The 19,660-nt window shown below is 36.0% G+C and overlaps 1 protein-coding gene across 1 annotated transcript; it reads right to left on the bottom strand.

Moving 5' to 3' along the window:
* Window positions 1-111: 111 nt before the first annotated feature.
* Window positions 112-3,375, bottom strand: LOC146929742 (uncharacterized). Its single transcript, XM_085707397.1, has one exon. It carries the CDS (start codon window positions 3,286-3,288, stop codon window positions 112-114), a length of 3,177 nt encoding a protein of 1,058 aa, XP_085563523.1. The 5' UTR covers window positions 3,289-3,375.
* Between the last annotated feature and the right edge of the window lie 16,285 nt (window positions 3,376-19,660).

Here is a 19,660-nt window from a genome sequence, read left to right as displayed (position 1 = left end):
AAAATATAATAATGGTCAGTATCAATTTGAAATAATGAATAAAACATGTTAACAATCAAAGTAAAAATTATTTATAAAATGAAAGTTACCAGATATGGTAAGAACTATTTTCTAAGATTTTTCAGTTTGAATATTTTCCCATATCCCTTCATTATGATCATCACGAGTGGCATACTCATCGTCCACTATAGTTTCCTCTCCAAAAGTAGTTACCCCTTGCGAGAAAGAAGGAGTCTCAGAAATATCTAGGGAATCTTGACTATCATGCATGTTTTTACCTTGGAGAACCACTGACCACTTTTTGCTAGAGGGATCACGAACATAAAACACTTGTTTTGCTTGGGATGCAAGAATGAAGGGCTCATTTGTATAAGCTGCCTTTTCAAGGTCCACCAGTTTAGAACCAAATTCATCAGTTTTAACTCCACTGTTTCTGGCGATCCACTTACATTTAAAAACAGGCACTTTAAATTTAATGAAATCGACATCCCAAATCTCATCAATGATCCCAAAGTAAGGTATGGATGCCATAACCGGATTTTGATCTTTTGAACTAGAGAAGTGCATGCCCTCAGCTACCACCATCACCCCACTGTTTTGAAATGCACTCTTGTCATCTTGAGTCTTTGTAGAGAATGAAAAATTATTGATATCATAACCAGTCCAAGTTATGACATCAAATTTAGGCTCCTCCGCTAGCCATTTTAATTGAACAGAAGCTGTATTGTCATTTAAAATGGTTTCTTTAAACCACTTTAAGAAAGTCTTGTTATGCTCATTCAACAACCATTTTTCATTCATTCTAGGATTTCTATCCTTGACAATAACTTTATGAGCAGCAAGGTAAGGTTGAACCTCGTCAGTGTTATTCAATATATACAAATGTGCTTGAAGTACTTCCTCACGCCCCATGGCTTTAAGTTTTAAACCTCGACCCTTACCTGCACATCTTCCCTCATGACGAGACTTTGGAATTCCTATTGCTGCTGCGTCTGACATATAGTCAGAAGACCACTCAATGGCTTCTTCTGCAATGTATCTTTCAATAATAGATGCTTCTGGACGGCGTTGATTCTTCACATACCCTTTCAAAATTTTCATGTATCGTTCAACTGGATACATCCATCTCAAATAAACAGGACCACATATCCTAATCTCTCTCACTAGATGAACAATTAAGTGAACCATGATGTCAAAAAAAGAAGGAGGAAAATACATCTCAAGTTGGCACAAGATAATTGCACCCTCATTTTCCAATTCATCTAATTTTTTAGGATCTATAACCTTGCTGCAAATAGCATTGAAGAATAAGCACAACCTAGTTAAGACATCTCTAACTTTTTTCGGCAGTATGCCACGAATAGCCACCGGTATAAATTGTTGCACCAACATATGGCAATCATGAGATTTCAATCCAATTAGTTTCGAATCTTTCAAAGAGACGAGACTCTTCACATTTGAACAGTAACCTTGTGGCACTTTTATATTATGCAAACACTCACAAAAGCTTTTTTTCTCATTTTTTGACAAAGTGTAACAAGCTGGAGGCAAATAAGTTTGTTTACCGTCTGGTTGTGGAGCTAATTGTTGTCTTATACCCATCTCAAGCATATCTAGACGAGCATTCACACCATCTTTTGTTTTTCCATTAATGTTGAGAAGTGTTCCAACCACACTATCACAAACATTTTTTTCTACATGCATCACATCGATACAATGTCTAACATCTAGTCTAGACCAGTAAGGAAGATCAAAAAACACAGACCTCTTCTTCCATATATTTTTCTCAACAGACTTTTTTTCTTTCTTCCCTAACATAACATTGACACCTTTCAACCGTTTAAAAACTTGTCTTCCAGTTAAGGCTTTCGGAGCAATTTTCCATTCTGGGTGTCCATTAAAAGCTTTTCTCAACCTACGATATGGGTGATTCAGTTTGAGAAATCTTCTATGTCCAAGGTAAATTGTCTTCCTTCCATGTTTCAATTGATGGTAGCAAGTGTGTTTTTCACATATAGGACATGCTTTATGTCCCTTAACACTATAACCGGACAAGTTCCCATATGCAGGAAAATCATTGATGGTGCAAAATAACATTGCACGCATCTTGAAATAATCACGAGAATGGGCATCAAACACATCAACTCCTTCCTCCCAAAGTAATTTTAAGTCTTCAATCAATGGCTTGAGATAAACATCTATGTCATTTCCTGGTTGCTTAGGGCCTGAAATCATCATGGATAACATAATGTACTTGCGCTTCATGCAAATTGAAGGAGGCAGATTGTAGATAACTAGGAGAACGGGCCATGAACTATGGTTACTACTTAAGTTTCCAAACGGATTCATTCCATCTGTAGCAAGTCCAAGCCTAAGGTTTCTTTTCTCTTTCCCAAATTCCGGATATAAATCATCAATTTTCTTCCATTGCAAAGAATCAGCAGGATGACGAAGATACCCATCACGTTTCCTCTCATCTGCATGCCATATTAAATTTTTTGCATCACTTGCATTAGCAAACAATCGCTTAAGTCTTGGAATTATTGGTAGATACCATAACACCTTCGCAGGAGGACGCTTTGAGCTATCATCACAATCGAAATCATTGTCCCTCACTTTGTAGCGTGATAGCCCACACCTAGGACACTTCTTCAATGTTTCAAACTCATTTCGGTACAATATACAATCATTTGGGCAAGCATGTATTTTCTTATACTCCATACCCATTGGACACAATATCTTCTTAGCCGCATAGTTACGATTGGGCAATGTGTTACCTTCCGGCAACATTTCTTTCAACAGCTCAAGCAATTCAGTGAAGCTTTTATCTGTCCATCCATGTCTTGCTTTCAAGTTGAACAATCTCAGCACCGCAGCCAACAATGACATGTTTGTGCACCCCGGATACAAAGGCTCTTCTTTGTCACGGCACAAATTGTCATACACATGCGCTTGTTGAAAAGACTCTTGGCCAATATCACGAATCATGTCCTCTAGCTGATAACCATCCATATCAACATCGACTTCCTTTCTTTTTGACCCACTTGTATTGTTTACCGACTCACCATGCCATATCCATTTGGTATAATTTTGGCAAATCCCGTGACAAATAAGATGGTCTATTATTAGCTCGAAATGGAATGGGCCTCCGTTGAAACATTCAACACAAGGACAATAAAACCTTCCATTATTCTCAGGAAGTTTTTCAAAAGCAAATTGTATAAACTGTTCCACTCCTTTCCTATACTCTTCACTAGCGCGGTTAGCACTCATCCAACTACGATCCATAACTAGTGACTGAAAATACCTACATCCACAAAGACTACATTAAGGTGCTTACTTGGACTAACATAGTTAGAGAGCAGATAGTGAAGGTATTCACTATGTTATAGGAAAGGAGAGGAGACAGAAAGTTAAGAATAGCTAGTGAAAGTGTGGAATGGTAGATAGGCTTGATGGCTACACCATCAATATAAATAAGACATAATCCTTTAAAGTGTAGACATATACGCTCACACTCAGATACCCTTGACGAAGATAATCCTTTAAAGTTTTTTTAGTTTCTACTTAATGAAAATTGTACACTCAGATACCCTTTAAGGTTTAAAAAGAGAATAATTCAGATTCTCTTTTATGATTAATACAAAAAGTTTGTTGATACGAAAAGTTTATATCTACATATACGAAAAGTTTGTTGTTCAGAATTTATATCAGTAACTTGTTCAAAGACAATTCCTTATAACAGTAATCAACACAGATTCAAAATCAAAAACGAAAATCAATTTACCTAATACCTATAACAATAAAAATTACAATTCAATACAATGAGAACAATGATTGTCATAGTCATCCCGTTCTTTCTATTTTTTAAATCTAGGGGACAGATTTATTGAATAGCACTCTCATTTATATCAGGTACTTAATTACAAACGAAATGTAGAACACCTATTTAAGTTCCATTCTTATGACATCATATTGTCAGGTTGGGTTTAATATATAGAAATAGCTATAAGATCTTCACCTAAGACTACTTGGTTGATACTAGACAAGTAAGATGAAATCAACTTGATCAATGAAATTACTTTTACAATGAATCATCAAATTAATTAACTACAACCTCATATCAATAGAATTATACGTATAAGAGGACCAATAGACATTACTCCCCAACAACAAAGAATATCATATGGAACTTCTGAAACATATGCTGACATAATGAATACTAACTTAACTTCCATAATCACGGTTTGGATAATGAATACTAACTTAACTTCCATAATCATAGTGTGGAACATATGCTGGATAAATATATGATGACACTATGATTAACTTAACCGTGAAACATATGCTGACATAATGAATACTACAAACACGGTTTCGCGGCGACTCATAAATCATGAAGCTACAACATGACCAAATAACTCATTCATAAATCACGGCGACTGACGGCGGCAAACACGGTTTCTGACAGACAAAAAATAAAGTAATCTTAAAGCATGAAGCTACAACATGACCAAATAACTCATTCATAAATCACGGCGACGAAGGCAAACACTGTTTCTGACAGACAAAAAAATAAAGTAATCTTAGAGCGTGACGAAGGTAAGAGATAAAGACTATGAACTAAGTGAAAGGCGATGTCGTTTTAAGAGACAGGGAGGGGTTCCCCGATGGGGTTTTCATAGACAGTTCAAGTATTCCGGCACGGTGGAGGTGGAATCGCCGCCATACCCGAGTTGAAGAGTTATCATTACCTTTTTAAAACAATTTTACAAATCTTTTCTCCCTCTCCTACTCATTCCGTTTTCAAAATCGATGTTCAACAAAGACAAAACATTCAAACTAGATCCAAACTTAAAACTAGATCCAAACTTACCTTTGTAGATTTGGTTCGCTTCTCCTTCTTCACGCTTCTTCACGAGTTGGATTCGGTTTTGTGAGCGTCCAGTTGTTGAAGATCCGGTTCGGTTGGACCGTTCCTTCTTGTTCCTTGCGATTTGTATTCGATTTGTTCCTTGCGATTTGTATTCGATTTGTTCCTACTTGGACCGTTCCTTCTTGTTCCAGTTGTTCCTTGCGATTTGTTCCTTCTGGACACGTTAGTTTGTGATTGTGTTGTTGAGCTTCGATTCTGAGAGGGGTTCTGAGAGGGTGTTCGATTGAGGATGGTGTTCGATTGAGCTTCGATTGTGTTTGATTCTGAGAGGGGTTTGGTGTTCGATTGAGCTTCGATTGTGTCGGACTGAAGAGGAAGGGAAAAGGAAAAGTGAAAAGGGAAAAGGGGAAAGTGGGAGGGATAATGAAAAGTGAAAATTTTTTAGGAGGGGGCACTTAGCGCTACATTTGGTTTTAACTTTCAATTTTGATAAAAAGTTTTTAAATTGGGTCAAATAACTTAATATCATTAGTATTTAAAAATTTTCCTTAGACCCAGCTTTTTAAATCATGTGGATAGCACCCCATTTAAAATCCTTGATTTAGTAAGTGTTTTTTGTACTAGTGATAGGTGTATCAAAAAAAAAAAAAGAGGAAAGAAATTGATAAAGGGGCACACAATGTCATATCCGAGTAACTTCAAACTCGATGTGTCCCAAGCTTTTGATAAAGTTATTGAAAATGTTCTCTAGGTACCTAAGTTTTGTTTCAAATAGGGATTGGGGGATTGAATCTTGTTTTACACGTGTAGGAATGCCTAACTCAAATTTTGTGTAGCCTACTTATCCAAATATATCCCACCTTTCACCTAAGCCCCGTTATAACCCTAAAGACCTCAAAAGTGTGTAATGATATTGACTTTGATTGATGTTTAGAAACTTTTCAAGCATATGGTAATATGTAGACCTGCATGTCGACTGGTAGAACCCTATTTCAATTTGATGCGAGGAGTTGTGAATTGGTGGATGCGAACAAGTCAAACTAGCTCATCTTTAGCTAGAAGGAGAATGAACTTTTGGGTACTATCGTTTTGTCAGGTAACTGTTATTTTACTGTCGTTTGTCATTGTTGCAAGCAAATTCCTTGAGGACAAGGAATGGTTTAAGTTTGGGGTTGTGATGACATGCTGTCATTACGTAATTTTTAGGACTTATTGTAACATTTTGATAGAGTTCTCATGCAACTTATACTGTTCTGGAGTGCAAAAAGCTGAAATATTGAAGTCTGTTTGAAGCAAATCGCGCCACGCCAATTTCCAGCCTTGCCGCGATTTTAGAAGCAAAATTACAACATCCCTGTTTGAGGGAAATCGTGGCACGCCAATATACAAGGCGCGACGCGATTTTGATGGGTCAGGCCCATGACTTCTATAAATACTGCACTAAATCTGAAGAACAAGGGTTACGATTTTGGGAGAGCAAAGTGCGATTTTGAGACATCGGAGACGGCTAGAAGGGCGATTTCTTCAACCTTTTACCAATTCATGTATGTTTTATTTCAATCATTGATTATGCTATTTGTAAACTCGATTATGAGTAGCTAAATCTCTTAGAGATTAGATCTGAGATGAATCTTTGTAACCCTAATTGAACCATGTTGCTGTGAAACTCTATTTTGTTTATGAATTCAATTCTAGTTTATTCAATTCAATTGTTCTTAATGTTTTTTATATCTTGATCACATATAACCTGATTTTGTGAGAACGAATGACCACTGACCATGGCTTTCGACTTAGACCTAATTGAATTGTTCTAATAAACAGGGTTAGTCTAGGAATAGATAATCGTTTGTTAGTGATAATAGGTTAACGTTCGGTAAAACCTTCAAGAATTATTAGACCACCCAAGGGATTGAGGGCTATAGTTTGAGAAGAGGGTCCTAACTCAAGGGATTGATTAGGGCTATTTTGTTAATCATCATAAATTAGAAGAGGATTCATAACAAATAGGTGCAGTAGACCAATTAGGGGAACTTAGAGGATTCGAAGGATCTGATCTCATCTCTCTCATATTTTCTTAATTAAAATCAAACCAAATCTTCTGCCTAGTGGCAAACTAAAAATAACTTTTATACATCCTATTTTTATAACGCAATTGAATTATTGAAGTTAAAAATAGTCCTCGTGGGATCGATATTTTTACTACTTCGATAGTATTTGGTGCACTTGCCAAACGTCTATCAACCGACATAGCCATGGTTGCCCTCCCGACCATTGATCCACTAGCACCCATTGTAGGGGCAGATGCCTGTGTAGATTGTGCTTGTGAAGAGGATCGTGATTATTGTGATGACGCAAAAGCACCACTATTGGTGGGTTTAGTCATTGTTTTCAAAGCTTTACCACTTCTTAAATGCATGCACAAACAAGATTTTTTCCATAAAAAGTTTACTAAAAATAGTTACAGATTTCCAGAAAACAATTTTCACAAGAACAGTTAGAAAAATATTTAAAAAGTTATGGAAGTTACTTCCAAAAATTGCACAAATAGGGTCCCACCGGGCGTGCCAATTTGTTTACTGGTGTTTTAGTTATTACAAGCAGGATCATACCGAAAATCCTAGGACATGTTGTGCAAAGTTTTTCCAAAAAGTGAGTGAACGTTCATCTAATTCATCTTCTGCTTTATGAACAAGACGAATTTGCATGGTGTTTTTCGACAGAAAAAAAAGGTAAAGTAAAAGAAAAAGCAGTAAATGAAAATAAAAGACTTTAAAAGTTTAAAACACATAAAATTAAAGGAAAGGTAAATTGCATTGCATTAATGTAGAGGTGGTTCGACAAATTAGATTACATACATTTTGTATGACTCTTTTCTCTAGACGCCGGTACTTCGAGTGCTTAGAATTTCTATAAGTGATTTGCGACCTATTTTCGATATGGATAACTATTATTTATACATAGTAAAATATCTTAAAAAGGATAGCTGCCACAACCAGCACTTCTTCCATCGAAAGCCGCTTGTCCCCCAGGTCTTCACTAAGGAAACAACTACTTTTTTAATTCAAATTCTTTCCTCTTCGACGGTAACCGCTTGGCTTCAACCAATTTGCATCCTGACTCGCGTCTTGTAGAACCTTGCAACTTTTAAACTTTTCCAAACGCCGAGTCCAGACTCTGTCGAAATCCCCATGTTGAAGATAAAGACTTTGATTCTTGAAAAGTCAAAAATCAACAAATGTTGACTGCAATAATTTAGCCTGTCGAAATTACATGCTAATAGTTGGTCATGCTTTGCGCAACGTTGTTGCTGCTATGGAAGCCCAAGTAACAAATCCCTCGTTTTATAAGCCACAACACCACATAGCACCTCATCTTCATATTCTCCAATTGTGAATGACACTCTCACTTGTTTGGTCATCAAAACATCAACCATATCTTTGAACTTCCGATCCTCGAGACTATAAAGTATGTATGGTGATGCTCAAGTATCGGAAGTTACCACTTCTCCACCATGGTTGTACTTGCTAGGTTGATCCAGCATTTTTTATCAATGTACAAGCCACAAACTTTATCATTCACAAGACATCTTGTAAAGGAAATATTTTTCTTTTGATTGGCTTCCATGAAATAGCACTAAGAAAATAAAAATTGAAACTTTTTTTTTTGGAATAAACAAGATATAACAAGGGTTGTATGATAACTTTGGAGAAAGAATAGCAAGGAATGATGACACGATGTCATCTCTCTTTTGTTAGTCATTTTTATGCATTTTTTAGTTGATATCATTGTAATTATGGGAGTTGGAAGCTAAAAAAGTACAGGAACCATTGAAGCACAAGATATCCTAATCGGGTGCCAATTTCATGCAATCGGGCGCCAATTTCATGCCTTAAAATACCAATTCCTTTCGACATTTTTTGGACGCCGATTTGGACAAATGGGGCGCCGATTTTGCAGGAGCGAGCAGTTGATTTTTGAGTTAGTGATGATTTCGGGCCACAATTTTAGCAGATCGGGGCCCGAGTTTTACTATGTCTATATAAGGAAAACACATTTTCTAAAGAAGGGTTCGAAATTTAAGAGAGAAAAGGCATGTTTTGGAGCTGAGCAACTGGAGATCCGGTGGGAGACCATCAAAACTCATAGTCAATCCTCCAATACATGTAATGAATCTTTATTTTGAATTAGTTGTTTGTACTTTAGCTATGAGTAACTAATTTCATTATGATTGAGACTTAGATGAATCTTATGTAATTGTATGGCTTCTTAATTTGTATGAACTCCCTGGAATATCAATGAAAATCTAGTTTTATTCATGTTTACTTATGTTTAAGGATGTTTGTATGTTCATGATTGACTACTAGCACTAGCATCTTGAATGTATGGATTGATCTTAGAACTTGAATGACCACTAGCCATGGCTTTTGAATCTGATCTAGGAAATATGGTTAACCTAAGTAATTAAGCCAGAGATGAACACTTATTAGGTTATGATCTAGAGATTAACGAACTATTAAAACCTCCAACGGTTCTAATTCACTTAAGAGATTAAGGGGTTAATACTTTAGGAGAGGGTTCGAGGTCAAGAGATTGAGTATTACCATTTTTTTAATCTATCGTTAAACTAGGTAGACATTGATTGGAAAGGGATGCAAACTATCATACAGAAAAATCAGAGGATTCAAATGTCTTAACCATTAGTCTCATAAATTTCTAAAACCAAATTTAATCGTCTTTTCAACCTTTTATGTTACTGAAACCAACCAAACTGCTTAGGGCAACCCTGAATTTAATATATCATTTATGTTAATGACATTGTCGAGTAGAAGTTAACAACGGTCCTCGTGGATACGATCTTTATTATTACTTCGATAATTTTTGATACACTTGCCAAAATCTTATCAAGGAACAATCGGGAATAAAAGGTAATAAAATAAGAAATTCAAGGAAGTGGAATACAGGACCTAGAAATTTAACAAAAAGGAACAGATGAAAATATAACAAGGAACTCGAACAATAATATAACAAGAAATATCAAGGAATTAGAATAATGAAAGAAACAGGGATTTCGAGAGGAAGATAATAACAAAATAAGGGTTTTATAAAGGGCACTTCTACGGTGCAGTCAGAAAACTGACTTTTTTGAAAAAGTTATTTTGTTTAACCAATGGTATAACTTTGATGCTATGTAAGAAGAAGAGTTTGCCTTCTTCATGCTTTTATGGTGTTCTTCATTCCATGGTGTTCTTCAGAAAGTTGAATACTTTGTTGTTGCTGCTGCTGCCAACTAGTACATGACTCATCTGTTTCTGGTTTAGCCTCAGTTTAGTTATGTGAAATTGAAACAGCAGACCAAGTGAAACATAATGATTTAGCTGCATATTTTACATCCCAAGGCACGGAACAGAACTAGTGTCGCTTGCATCAAACAAAACTAGAGCAGAAACAAATTGCAGGAATATACCATATTTCTAAAAATTAAGTGAACTGTGTCCCCTAGCAGTGAAGCTAGTATGAATAAAAAATACTACTATAAGCAACAAACAGTCTTAATTAAGTGAACAACTTTCTGCTAGGAACAAACAACCATAAACAACAAGATCTGTCATAACCACCCGCACCCATGAAAGTGTCGTTGAAAGCCTTTTTCATTGGCCAAAGGGTTAGCTTCACCAGAAAAGTCATTCTCATGACTTCACCATAGAATTTTCCTTTTATAAATCACCAAGGAAAACTAGGTCAATATCATACACCGTTTCCTTTTCTTTTTTTAAACAAAAATGCTTTCTTCTTTTTTTTTTCTTTTTCTATTAGCACTTTTTTTTTTATAAGAAAAGTAAATAAGGTGGTATTGATACCACACAATTCAAAAATAGAATTGACTCAAAGGACTAACACAAAAAATATGACACGAAATAAAACAAATAACAACACTGGAACCCTTTTTTTGTATTTTTTTTTAAGTAAACGATAATCTAAGATAGATAACACCTTATTTCAAGAGCTGAAGCTCTCATGCCAACTGATAAGTGACCAATTGGAATCGTCTTGAAAATAGACAAGGAACTTGACCCTAACCACGATCTGCCGGTAGAACCAAAATTATCAAACAAAGTGTGACCCTAACCGCGACCTGCCAGTAGAACCAACACTATAAAAGTTCTTGACCCAAGAACAAAGAGAAAATTCTCACAATATAGAAAACTCAAATTGATTAATCTTCAAAATGTGCTTTGAGAAGTACATGAGCTTCTTATTTATAGTCTAAGCTTGAAATACTAGAAATAAATTCGCACTACCATGCATTTACCAAATACACTGATAAGTGCATGTTTATTACCTAGAAAATAGGCACTAACATGATTAAAATTCCCGCTAGCCACTGTAATGACATAGAGCACTACTATTAAGTATTTAGAGAGGCTAGGAGAATACAAAAGATCATCTAAAAATCAACCCAAAAATAAAAACGAAAATTGCATATTAAAATGAGGAAAATTGGACTTCTAATGGTTGTTTTATTTAACACTAATCAGCCCACTAAAACTTCTTGTCATGTGAATTTGGGCTTCACCATATGTCTTCAAGCTGGACAATTGTTGTCTACACTCCAAACAATGCTAAGAAACAATAGAAAATGGCAAATGAACCCCGAGTTCCATCGGCAGTTAACTGCGTCGGTTAAAATACATTGGCAGTTAACTATCGATGAGGTTATATTGATAATTTTCTAGTGTTTCCTAGCAGCCTGTGACATGGGAAAAACATTGTTCTTCAAGTTGGCCTCAAAGCATCTTGATCCAATTGTAAGAAAGTAACCCAATGTGGTGCATGAAACATTGATCTTCTCTCAAATGGATCGCAAATAGTGAATCAATGAATAAAGCCAATAATTTTGCTCTTTACAAAACAATTTTTGCTCGTTCCTAATTGAAAAGACATTTTTATCCCTGCGTGAGTTAACTCAAGCTCCCCATGCATGCAACATGAGTTAACTCACGTACCTTTGGCCGATGGCGTGAGTTAACTCACGGAGGTTAGCCGGTAGTTCATGGACCAAGAACACGTTTTTTTGGACGGTGGTCAATGCATTTTAATTGATTTTACACTTTTTTTTTTAAGTTTTTTGACCTCATTAAGTCCTATGTTACCTTAAACCACCTATAAATACCCTCCTCCTCTTCACTATTTCTCACACCATTTCCCACATTCTCTCCTCCTCACTCTACAACAACAATGTTGTTTTTCCATCCTTGGCCTTTCATAGAAAGAGGCCAGCATCTTTGAAGATTTTGAGCGGTTGCTTTGAATTGGAGATGATTGGTGACCAGTCTTCTTAGGGTAAAATGAAGTGGATGTAGTTTTACCCCAGGAAGGTTGATTTTTTTGTGGTTTTTTTTTTTTTACCCCAGATTTAGTCCATTGTAAATGTATCCATTATATTAATAAAATGAGATTTTATGTCTATTATTTTTGTTCCTTTATTTTTGTTTATATTTGCATTTATTTTATGATTGCGTATTGAATAAATAAATTCGAATAAAGTGAATTCAAATAAAAGTTGCGTATTACATAAATAAATTTGGATAAAGACTAATTAAACCTAGCGTGAATTCGAATAAAAATTACGTATTGAATAAATAAAGTGAAGAAATAAATTCAAATAAAGACTAAATAAACTCAGCATGAATTCGAATAAAAATTGCGTATTGAATAAATAAATTTGAATAAAGACTAAATAAACTCAGCGTTAATTCGAATAAAAATTGCGTATTGAATAAATAAATTCAAATAAAGTGACACAATTACACAAAATCATTTAAAAAATGGACAATTTTATTTAGTTTTAATTTCATCTACATTACATTACATTATCCCTAAATATATGATGTATATTAGTTTGCTGAAAATGTTGGCATTGAAGTGTCGTATACTTAGTGTAAAAATTTGCAAGAGTGTTTGAAAACTCAAAAGAATGAAGAGAACAACACATGTATTCTACAAAATCATCTATATAGGTTTTCACTTCAAATTCCCTCATATAAGATGAGTAGGAACGTAAAGGAATGAGGTGCATTCCCTTACGCCCCACTCATCTTATACAAGGGAATTTGATGTGAAAACCTATATAGCTGATTTTGCAGAATACATGTTGTGTTCTCTTCATTCTTTTGAGTTTTCAAACAGACTTGTAAACCTTTACCCTAAGTATAAGACACTTCAATACCAACATCTTCAGCAAACTAACAAGAATTTAATTTAAATTCCAACAAAATAAAGACACTACCTAATTTTTGAAAGGAACAATAGAACTTCCGGGTGAATGCTTGAGAGTTGTTGTTTAACAGGTTTGACCTTATCCAATTTCAGAGGTAAGACAATTATTGTAGTTGGAAGGTGCAGTCCCCACCTAATCACGATCTTCTGGCGGAATCAAATTGTTGAGAATATCTTCAGGCGATCTCAGCAACGTGACAAACATATCGATCCACGAGAACATGATGTGCTGCCAAAAAATCGAGAACATGCTCCTCACGTCGTCGTCGTTCTTTAATTCTAGTCGATTGAACGTCATTCTCCCATCGTCCAACGTTGGACGTTCATACCAAATGTAATCCACTCTCCTTGTGTCTCCTGGGTTGAGTCCTAGGTTGATTTCATCCATTTGATCCTTGAGACCTTTAAATGTGGCATTAATTTACCGAACCTTGAACATCTGAGGATTTCCACCATTGAAGCGTGTGGAAAAACCGAACAAATCGGTCATTGTTTCAAACCTACCTACACCATAAAAAATTAAACAATCAATGAAAAACTCGTTCAAACATTTCATCAAACTCTCCGAGTGCAAATTATACATAAACCCTAAAACTCATTACTACAACATAAACATGCAAATGTCTAAACAATTAAGCAATATAAGTCATTTACATGTAACATTGTATCATTTCTTGCAAAAAAAAAATAAAAAATTTAAACAAAACCCTAAAACTAAAAAAATCTAATTTAAGAGAAAAAATCTAACATATCAACATAAAAAGGTTAATGGTGTTTGATTATGAAAACTTACTTGTTATTGGAGTGTTGCTTGATTTGAAGTTGAAGGAATTTTGGATTTGGGTGATTTGAGAGAGATTTTTGAGATTTTAGATGGGAAATGAGGAATCAGGTTCTGCCTGCCTTTAAAACGGCACGCTGCGTGAGTTAACACACGCAGGGGCATTTTGGTATTTTCAATTGGGAGCGAGCAAAAAGTGTTGGGTAAAGAGCAGATTTCTAAAGCCAATTAGGCACACGGACTTCAACAAATAGGATTGAATTAATAACTACGTGCTAAAACAAATGGATAAAATGTGCCTTTTTTTATATGTTTCCTTCCACATGCTTAGTGAACTCTTGATCTCATCACATGATATTTCAGAAACTTGAATATAGTCATACTTTTAGACATATGTACATTGTCGTTTTATACTATTAACATGGATGTTGTGAATTTTTTCACGGATTCATCCGTTTTGTTTCTAGTGACTTTGAATTTATTTTGTATCGATATACTTTAACAATTTGAATAAATGAATGTTGTTTTTTGTCAAAAATAAAGGTAATTTATCCCAAGGATATTTTTCTAGTTCTAATTTGAAAAGTATTGACCCGCATTTGAGAAATCAAAAGTCAAATATGAGACCTAGATTTTCTTTTAAAAATTTGGTAATTCATCCAACCACTGGAAAAATTAGTGTTGGGTTTTTAGGCATGTGTTGGCTACATTTTGTTAAAACAATAGTTCTAGCAAGATGTCAGACAATATGTCCTAAACATGTTGGTACGACATCATAGCGTGCCTTGATCCGCTTGCTTAGAGATTTTTTTTAAACGTGAATATTCCTGAATATTCAATGAAGATTTGATTCACGTGGATTGCTTCCCAAGAAGCGTGTTTCTATAAGCAAGGAAAGACGGTTTATACTTAAGTTAGTCCTTAAGAATGTTTTTGTGACATTTAAGGAAATAATATATTTGCTCCTAGAAAATATGATTTGGTCTGCTGATTCTTTAGCCTATGACGAAAATGCCCATGTTGTTGAATGGCTATATAAAGGAAGACTCAAACCCTTGAGAAACACTGAAGCCGTCATATCAAAGAAATAATCTTTTAGGGTCTCGTGTCTTTGTAAGCCTTGTGCTTTATTGTATACCTCTCTGGTTGCTGCTATTCAATATCAAAAGCACAGAGGTTGTTTGATGTAGTCGAGTTGTATTGGATCAAAACCATCGCTTTACAAAAGAATATTATTAGGGTTTTTGAGTCCTTGATGTGAGATGGTCGTGTATCACGTTGATGCATAGAGTTAGACTGTAATTGATTTGTAAATTGTGAATCACTTAAAGCTTGTAAGTAAGAGTTAATTATTTTTCTATGAGAGTGTCTGCATTTATGTTACTTTAAAGACGGTCACTATATCTATTATAAAAGGAAGTGGGAGGGGGATCTCTCATATCTAGGACTAGTGAGAGTCTTAGGTAGAAATTACACCAGTAGTGATTAAGTGAGAAGGTAGTGAACTGGGTTGTTCACATGTGAACTAGGGGTTGTTTACATAGTACTTTGAATTGATACAATCATAGTGAATTTCATTCCTGTCTTGGCAGCCCTCAGATGTAGGTGAGGTTGCACCGAACTGGGTCAACAAATACTTTGTGTTATTTCCTTCCTGCACTTTACATTAAGTTATTTATTATTGTTATTTGTACTATTACTGTAACGCCTCCGCTTGGTGGGCATGTAAAGCTCGAGGCTGAAGAGGGCAAGGAGTGGTCCGGCTCCTTGCATGCTTCTAGGCAAAACTGAATAACATCGGAATGAGAAGGATCCTAAGGCCGTACAGGTATGGGACTGCATGATTGAAGGAAGGTTTATAAGAATTTTTTGGTTCTACCTATATCAATAAGATGCATCTTCTTTTCGATAGCTAATTCCATAAGAACTCCACAGTTAAGCGTGCTTGACTTGGAGAAATTTTGGGATGGGTGACCTACTGGGAAGTTTCCCAGTAAGCGTGCGAGTGAGGACAAAACACGCTGAAAAGACTCGTGTTGGTTTGTGGGATCAGTCGGCAATCCTGAAAGTAGTCTGGGATGTTACAAATGGTATCATAGCTTCTCCCAGTACGATGTGGTTCGAGGACGAACCAAGCGGAAGCAGGTGGCCATGTAACGCCTCCGCTTGGTGGGCATGTAAAGCCCAAGGCTGACAAGGGCGGGGAGTGGTCCGGCTCCTGGCATGCTTCTAGGCAAAACTGAAACACATCAGAATGAGAGGGATCCTGAGGTCGTGCAGGTATGGGACTGCATGGTTGAAAGAAGGTTTATAAGAATTATTTGGTAGTACCTATATCAACAAGATGCATCTTCTTTTTGGTAGCTCATTCCATAAGAACTCCATAGTTAAGCGCGCTTGACTTGGAGAAATTTTGGGATGGGTGACTTACTGGGAAATTTCTCGGTAAGCGTGCGAGTGAGGACAAAACACACTAAAAAGCTCATGTTGGTTTGTGGGGTCAGTCATCAATCCTGAATGTAGTCTGGGATGTTACAATTACGATGTCTTGACATTGAAGTTCGTCATTTATGATGTCCTGACATCGTATACAACATTTGTCCTCTACGATTCTGGAATTTCAATTGGCATCAGAGCAGGCAACCTATTATGTTTTTGGGTGAGCTCGAGGGTTAGATCAATTTTGGTCGTATGGACAACTTAAAGGAAGGAAGAGCTATCAATGACAGACCTGAGAAGAAGAACAAAAGCATGGCTATCATATCCAACATTGATGAAGGCATCTCATATATCAATGGTGCTTCTTGGTAGGCAGTTCTACTAGGTTCTAAAAAGATTAAACATGAAGTCAAGATCAAATGTAAAGAACATGTCATTCGACATAAGCAAGAACAGTGTAGGTCAATGCAAGGTCAGAACAAAAGAAAAGCAAAACCAAGGGAAAGGTGCTTGATGTCACGAATGTGAAGGTTTTGGACATGTCAGCGCTGAATATCCTGCATTTCTCAAGATACAAAAGAAGGGAATGTCAGCCTCTTGGTCTGATAATGATTTATAAGAAAAGCAAGATGATGAAATAGCAAACCATGTGATGGCTTTTACTGGTAAGTATGAATCTGATGGAAAATCATGTGATCATGATGTGTCTTATGAGGTAACCTTCTTAAATTCCAAACTTGATAGCTTGACAAAAGCAATTAGAATGTTGAACAATGGGTCAAATATGTTAGCTAAGATTCTGCAATTTAGGAAGGGGTCTGGAAACTTAAAAGGTGTAGATTTTAATTACCAACCCCTAAAGAAACAAGGTGGGACCTCTGTAACTAAATTTATCCCTCTTGAAAGTAAATCTGAGTTTGCAATATCGAACAAATTGTCACAACATTCTGTCTAACATCTGAAACCCAAAGCTAGAAGTAAGTTTTTACCTTAGAAATGTCATCATTGTGGGAGGCATTGTCATATAAAACCTTACTGTTATAGCATGTATGGTTATCCTAAACATCCAACACAACCTAAAGCTAACCATGTGATGATACAAACTAGCAAATAATGGAAACCTAAGGTTGTTAATACTAGTCTCATATCCCATACATCTCTTAGAGCCTCCTTTAGAGAAGACTGCTATTTTGATAATGGATGTTCAAGACATATGACAGGAGTCAAGAAATACTTAGTGGACATTAAATCATATGGTACCATCCTTGTGATTTTTTGTGATGGTGGTAAAGGTGAAAATAAGGTTGTAGGAAAGTTGATTTGTAATGAACTCCATAGGCTTAATGATGTGTTGCAGATGAAAGATGTAAGGTCCAAAGATAATTGTTACTTGGGTTCTCCTCAAGAAACAACATATTCTTCAACCTGTTTAATGTCCAAAGAAGATGAAGTCAAACTGAAATTCTAGCGCCCTTGTTTTAATATGTTTTGTCAGATGTTTTAACGTGCAATGTTCCGTTTAATGTTCCAACATTGCGTAATAAATAGAAATAAAAAACAAGAAAATAAATGACAGGAAAGTAAAGAACACAATGAGTTTGTTGACCCAGTTCGGTGCAAACACACCTACTCTGGGGGCTACCAAGTCAGGAAAGAAATCCACTAGTGTAGTCCTTATTCAAAAGCTCTTAGCAAACTCCTCGTTTACACTTTATGACCTAGGACCTACCCGTATAGACTTCAACCTAGGAACTCCTAGATCTGAGATCCCATCTCACTATCCTAATGGTCAATCACAGCCCCTGTGACTTATCAGACCTAAACCAAAACACAAAGATGAAGTTACCTTCAAACACAAACAACTAACACCTTGTTTCACAACTTCGGTGTAGTACACAAGAGTATCAAACTCACACACACAGTCCTAAACAAGTATCACAGACGATACAAGAAAGGCACACAGTAAAGATTCTAAACTTGCATCAACATGATACAAGAGCAGAATACATGTAGACTCAAAACCCTAAAAATCTAAACTTTTTAATATAACGGCTTGAATGAGCAATTAGGTCTAGGAGTCTTGTTTATATACTGAAGCAGCTTGGGCTAAACACTTAGTTAGGCTTCAGAACAAAGCAGATCGGTTCAGTTAATCTGCAAAACAGAAATCAGAAACAAATATGGAAAGTCCTTAAATGTCGAAACATTTCTAGGACCGTTCCAACCAATAACAAATATTTCCTAAAATATAAAATCTTCTTTAGAAATATTCCACAGCTGATTCTGTATAGATATGCGTGCGTTGCTTGGACAATAAGTTAAGGAAATATTGTTTCCTTAAACAATAAAGGGCGTGCGTACAAAAAGGCATGAACTCGTGCACACTGAACCGTGCCAGGATGTTGGAACATTGTATCCAACATCTTACAGAGATGCCTAAGCACATATTGGAACATTGGTTCCAACTTACATAAACAAGGATATTTGTTTTAGCAACTATGCAGCCAACACAAATACCCAACAATCTCCCCCTCTGGCAAACTTTTGGCTAAAACATATTAAGGCCAAATCCTAAGAATAAAGAGGGATACAGAAGACCATTTCTGAAAGAGCATGAACACATACCTATGAAGAAACAGCTAGCACACAGAATCTAAAGAGATACCTTAGATACACTTCCTCAAGTCATCACGAACACATATTCAAGAAGGAGTAGCAGGCAGTATCACTCTAGTGAAAGCAAGAGTGTCCATACATAGAATACCTCACGAGTCTTCAATCACAGCTTCAGCTGGCAGAGGTATTACACTATATCAGAGACATGCAGCAGCGGATCAGATAAATAGCATAGTCTCACAAGAGCAAAGGAAAAATAAATTCCTAAGCTACATCTAGGGAACATAAGTTCCTGTACACTAAGTTACATCTAGGGAACATAAGTTCCTGTACACTAAATTCCTAAGCTACATCTAGGGAACATAAGTTCCTAAGCTAGATCTAGAGAGATGCAAGTTCTCTCAAGAGCAGAGGAAGACTAAGTTCCTATGCTACAAACATGGAAAGAGAATTCCCACACAAGATAGGATGTTTCAACATCCTTTATAACATCAGACAGGAGTGCCTGCCACACATAGAGGCAAGGGAAAAAATAAATTTCTCATACCTATAGAGTACTGTCACCAACCAACCATAGAAGCACAGAAAAATAAATTCCCATACTTACATGTGACAGACATGGGTGCCAACAGAATACTGTCACTTAACCACATATAGAAGCAAGGGAAAAA

The sequence above is a fragment of the Medicago sativa genome, chromosome 4 (genome assembly GCF_051527215.1).
Source record: "Medicago sativa cultivar Bolivia chromosome 4, Bolivia_mono, whole genome shotgun sequence".
NCBI lineage: Eukaryota > Viridiplantae > Streptophyta > Magnoliopsida > Fabales > Fabaceae > Medicago > Medicago sativa.
This window is presented reverse-complemented; position numbering and strand designations above follow the sequence as displayed.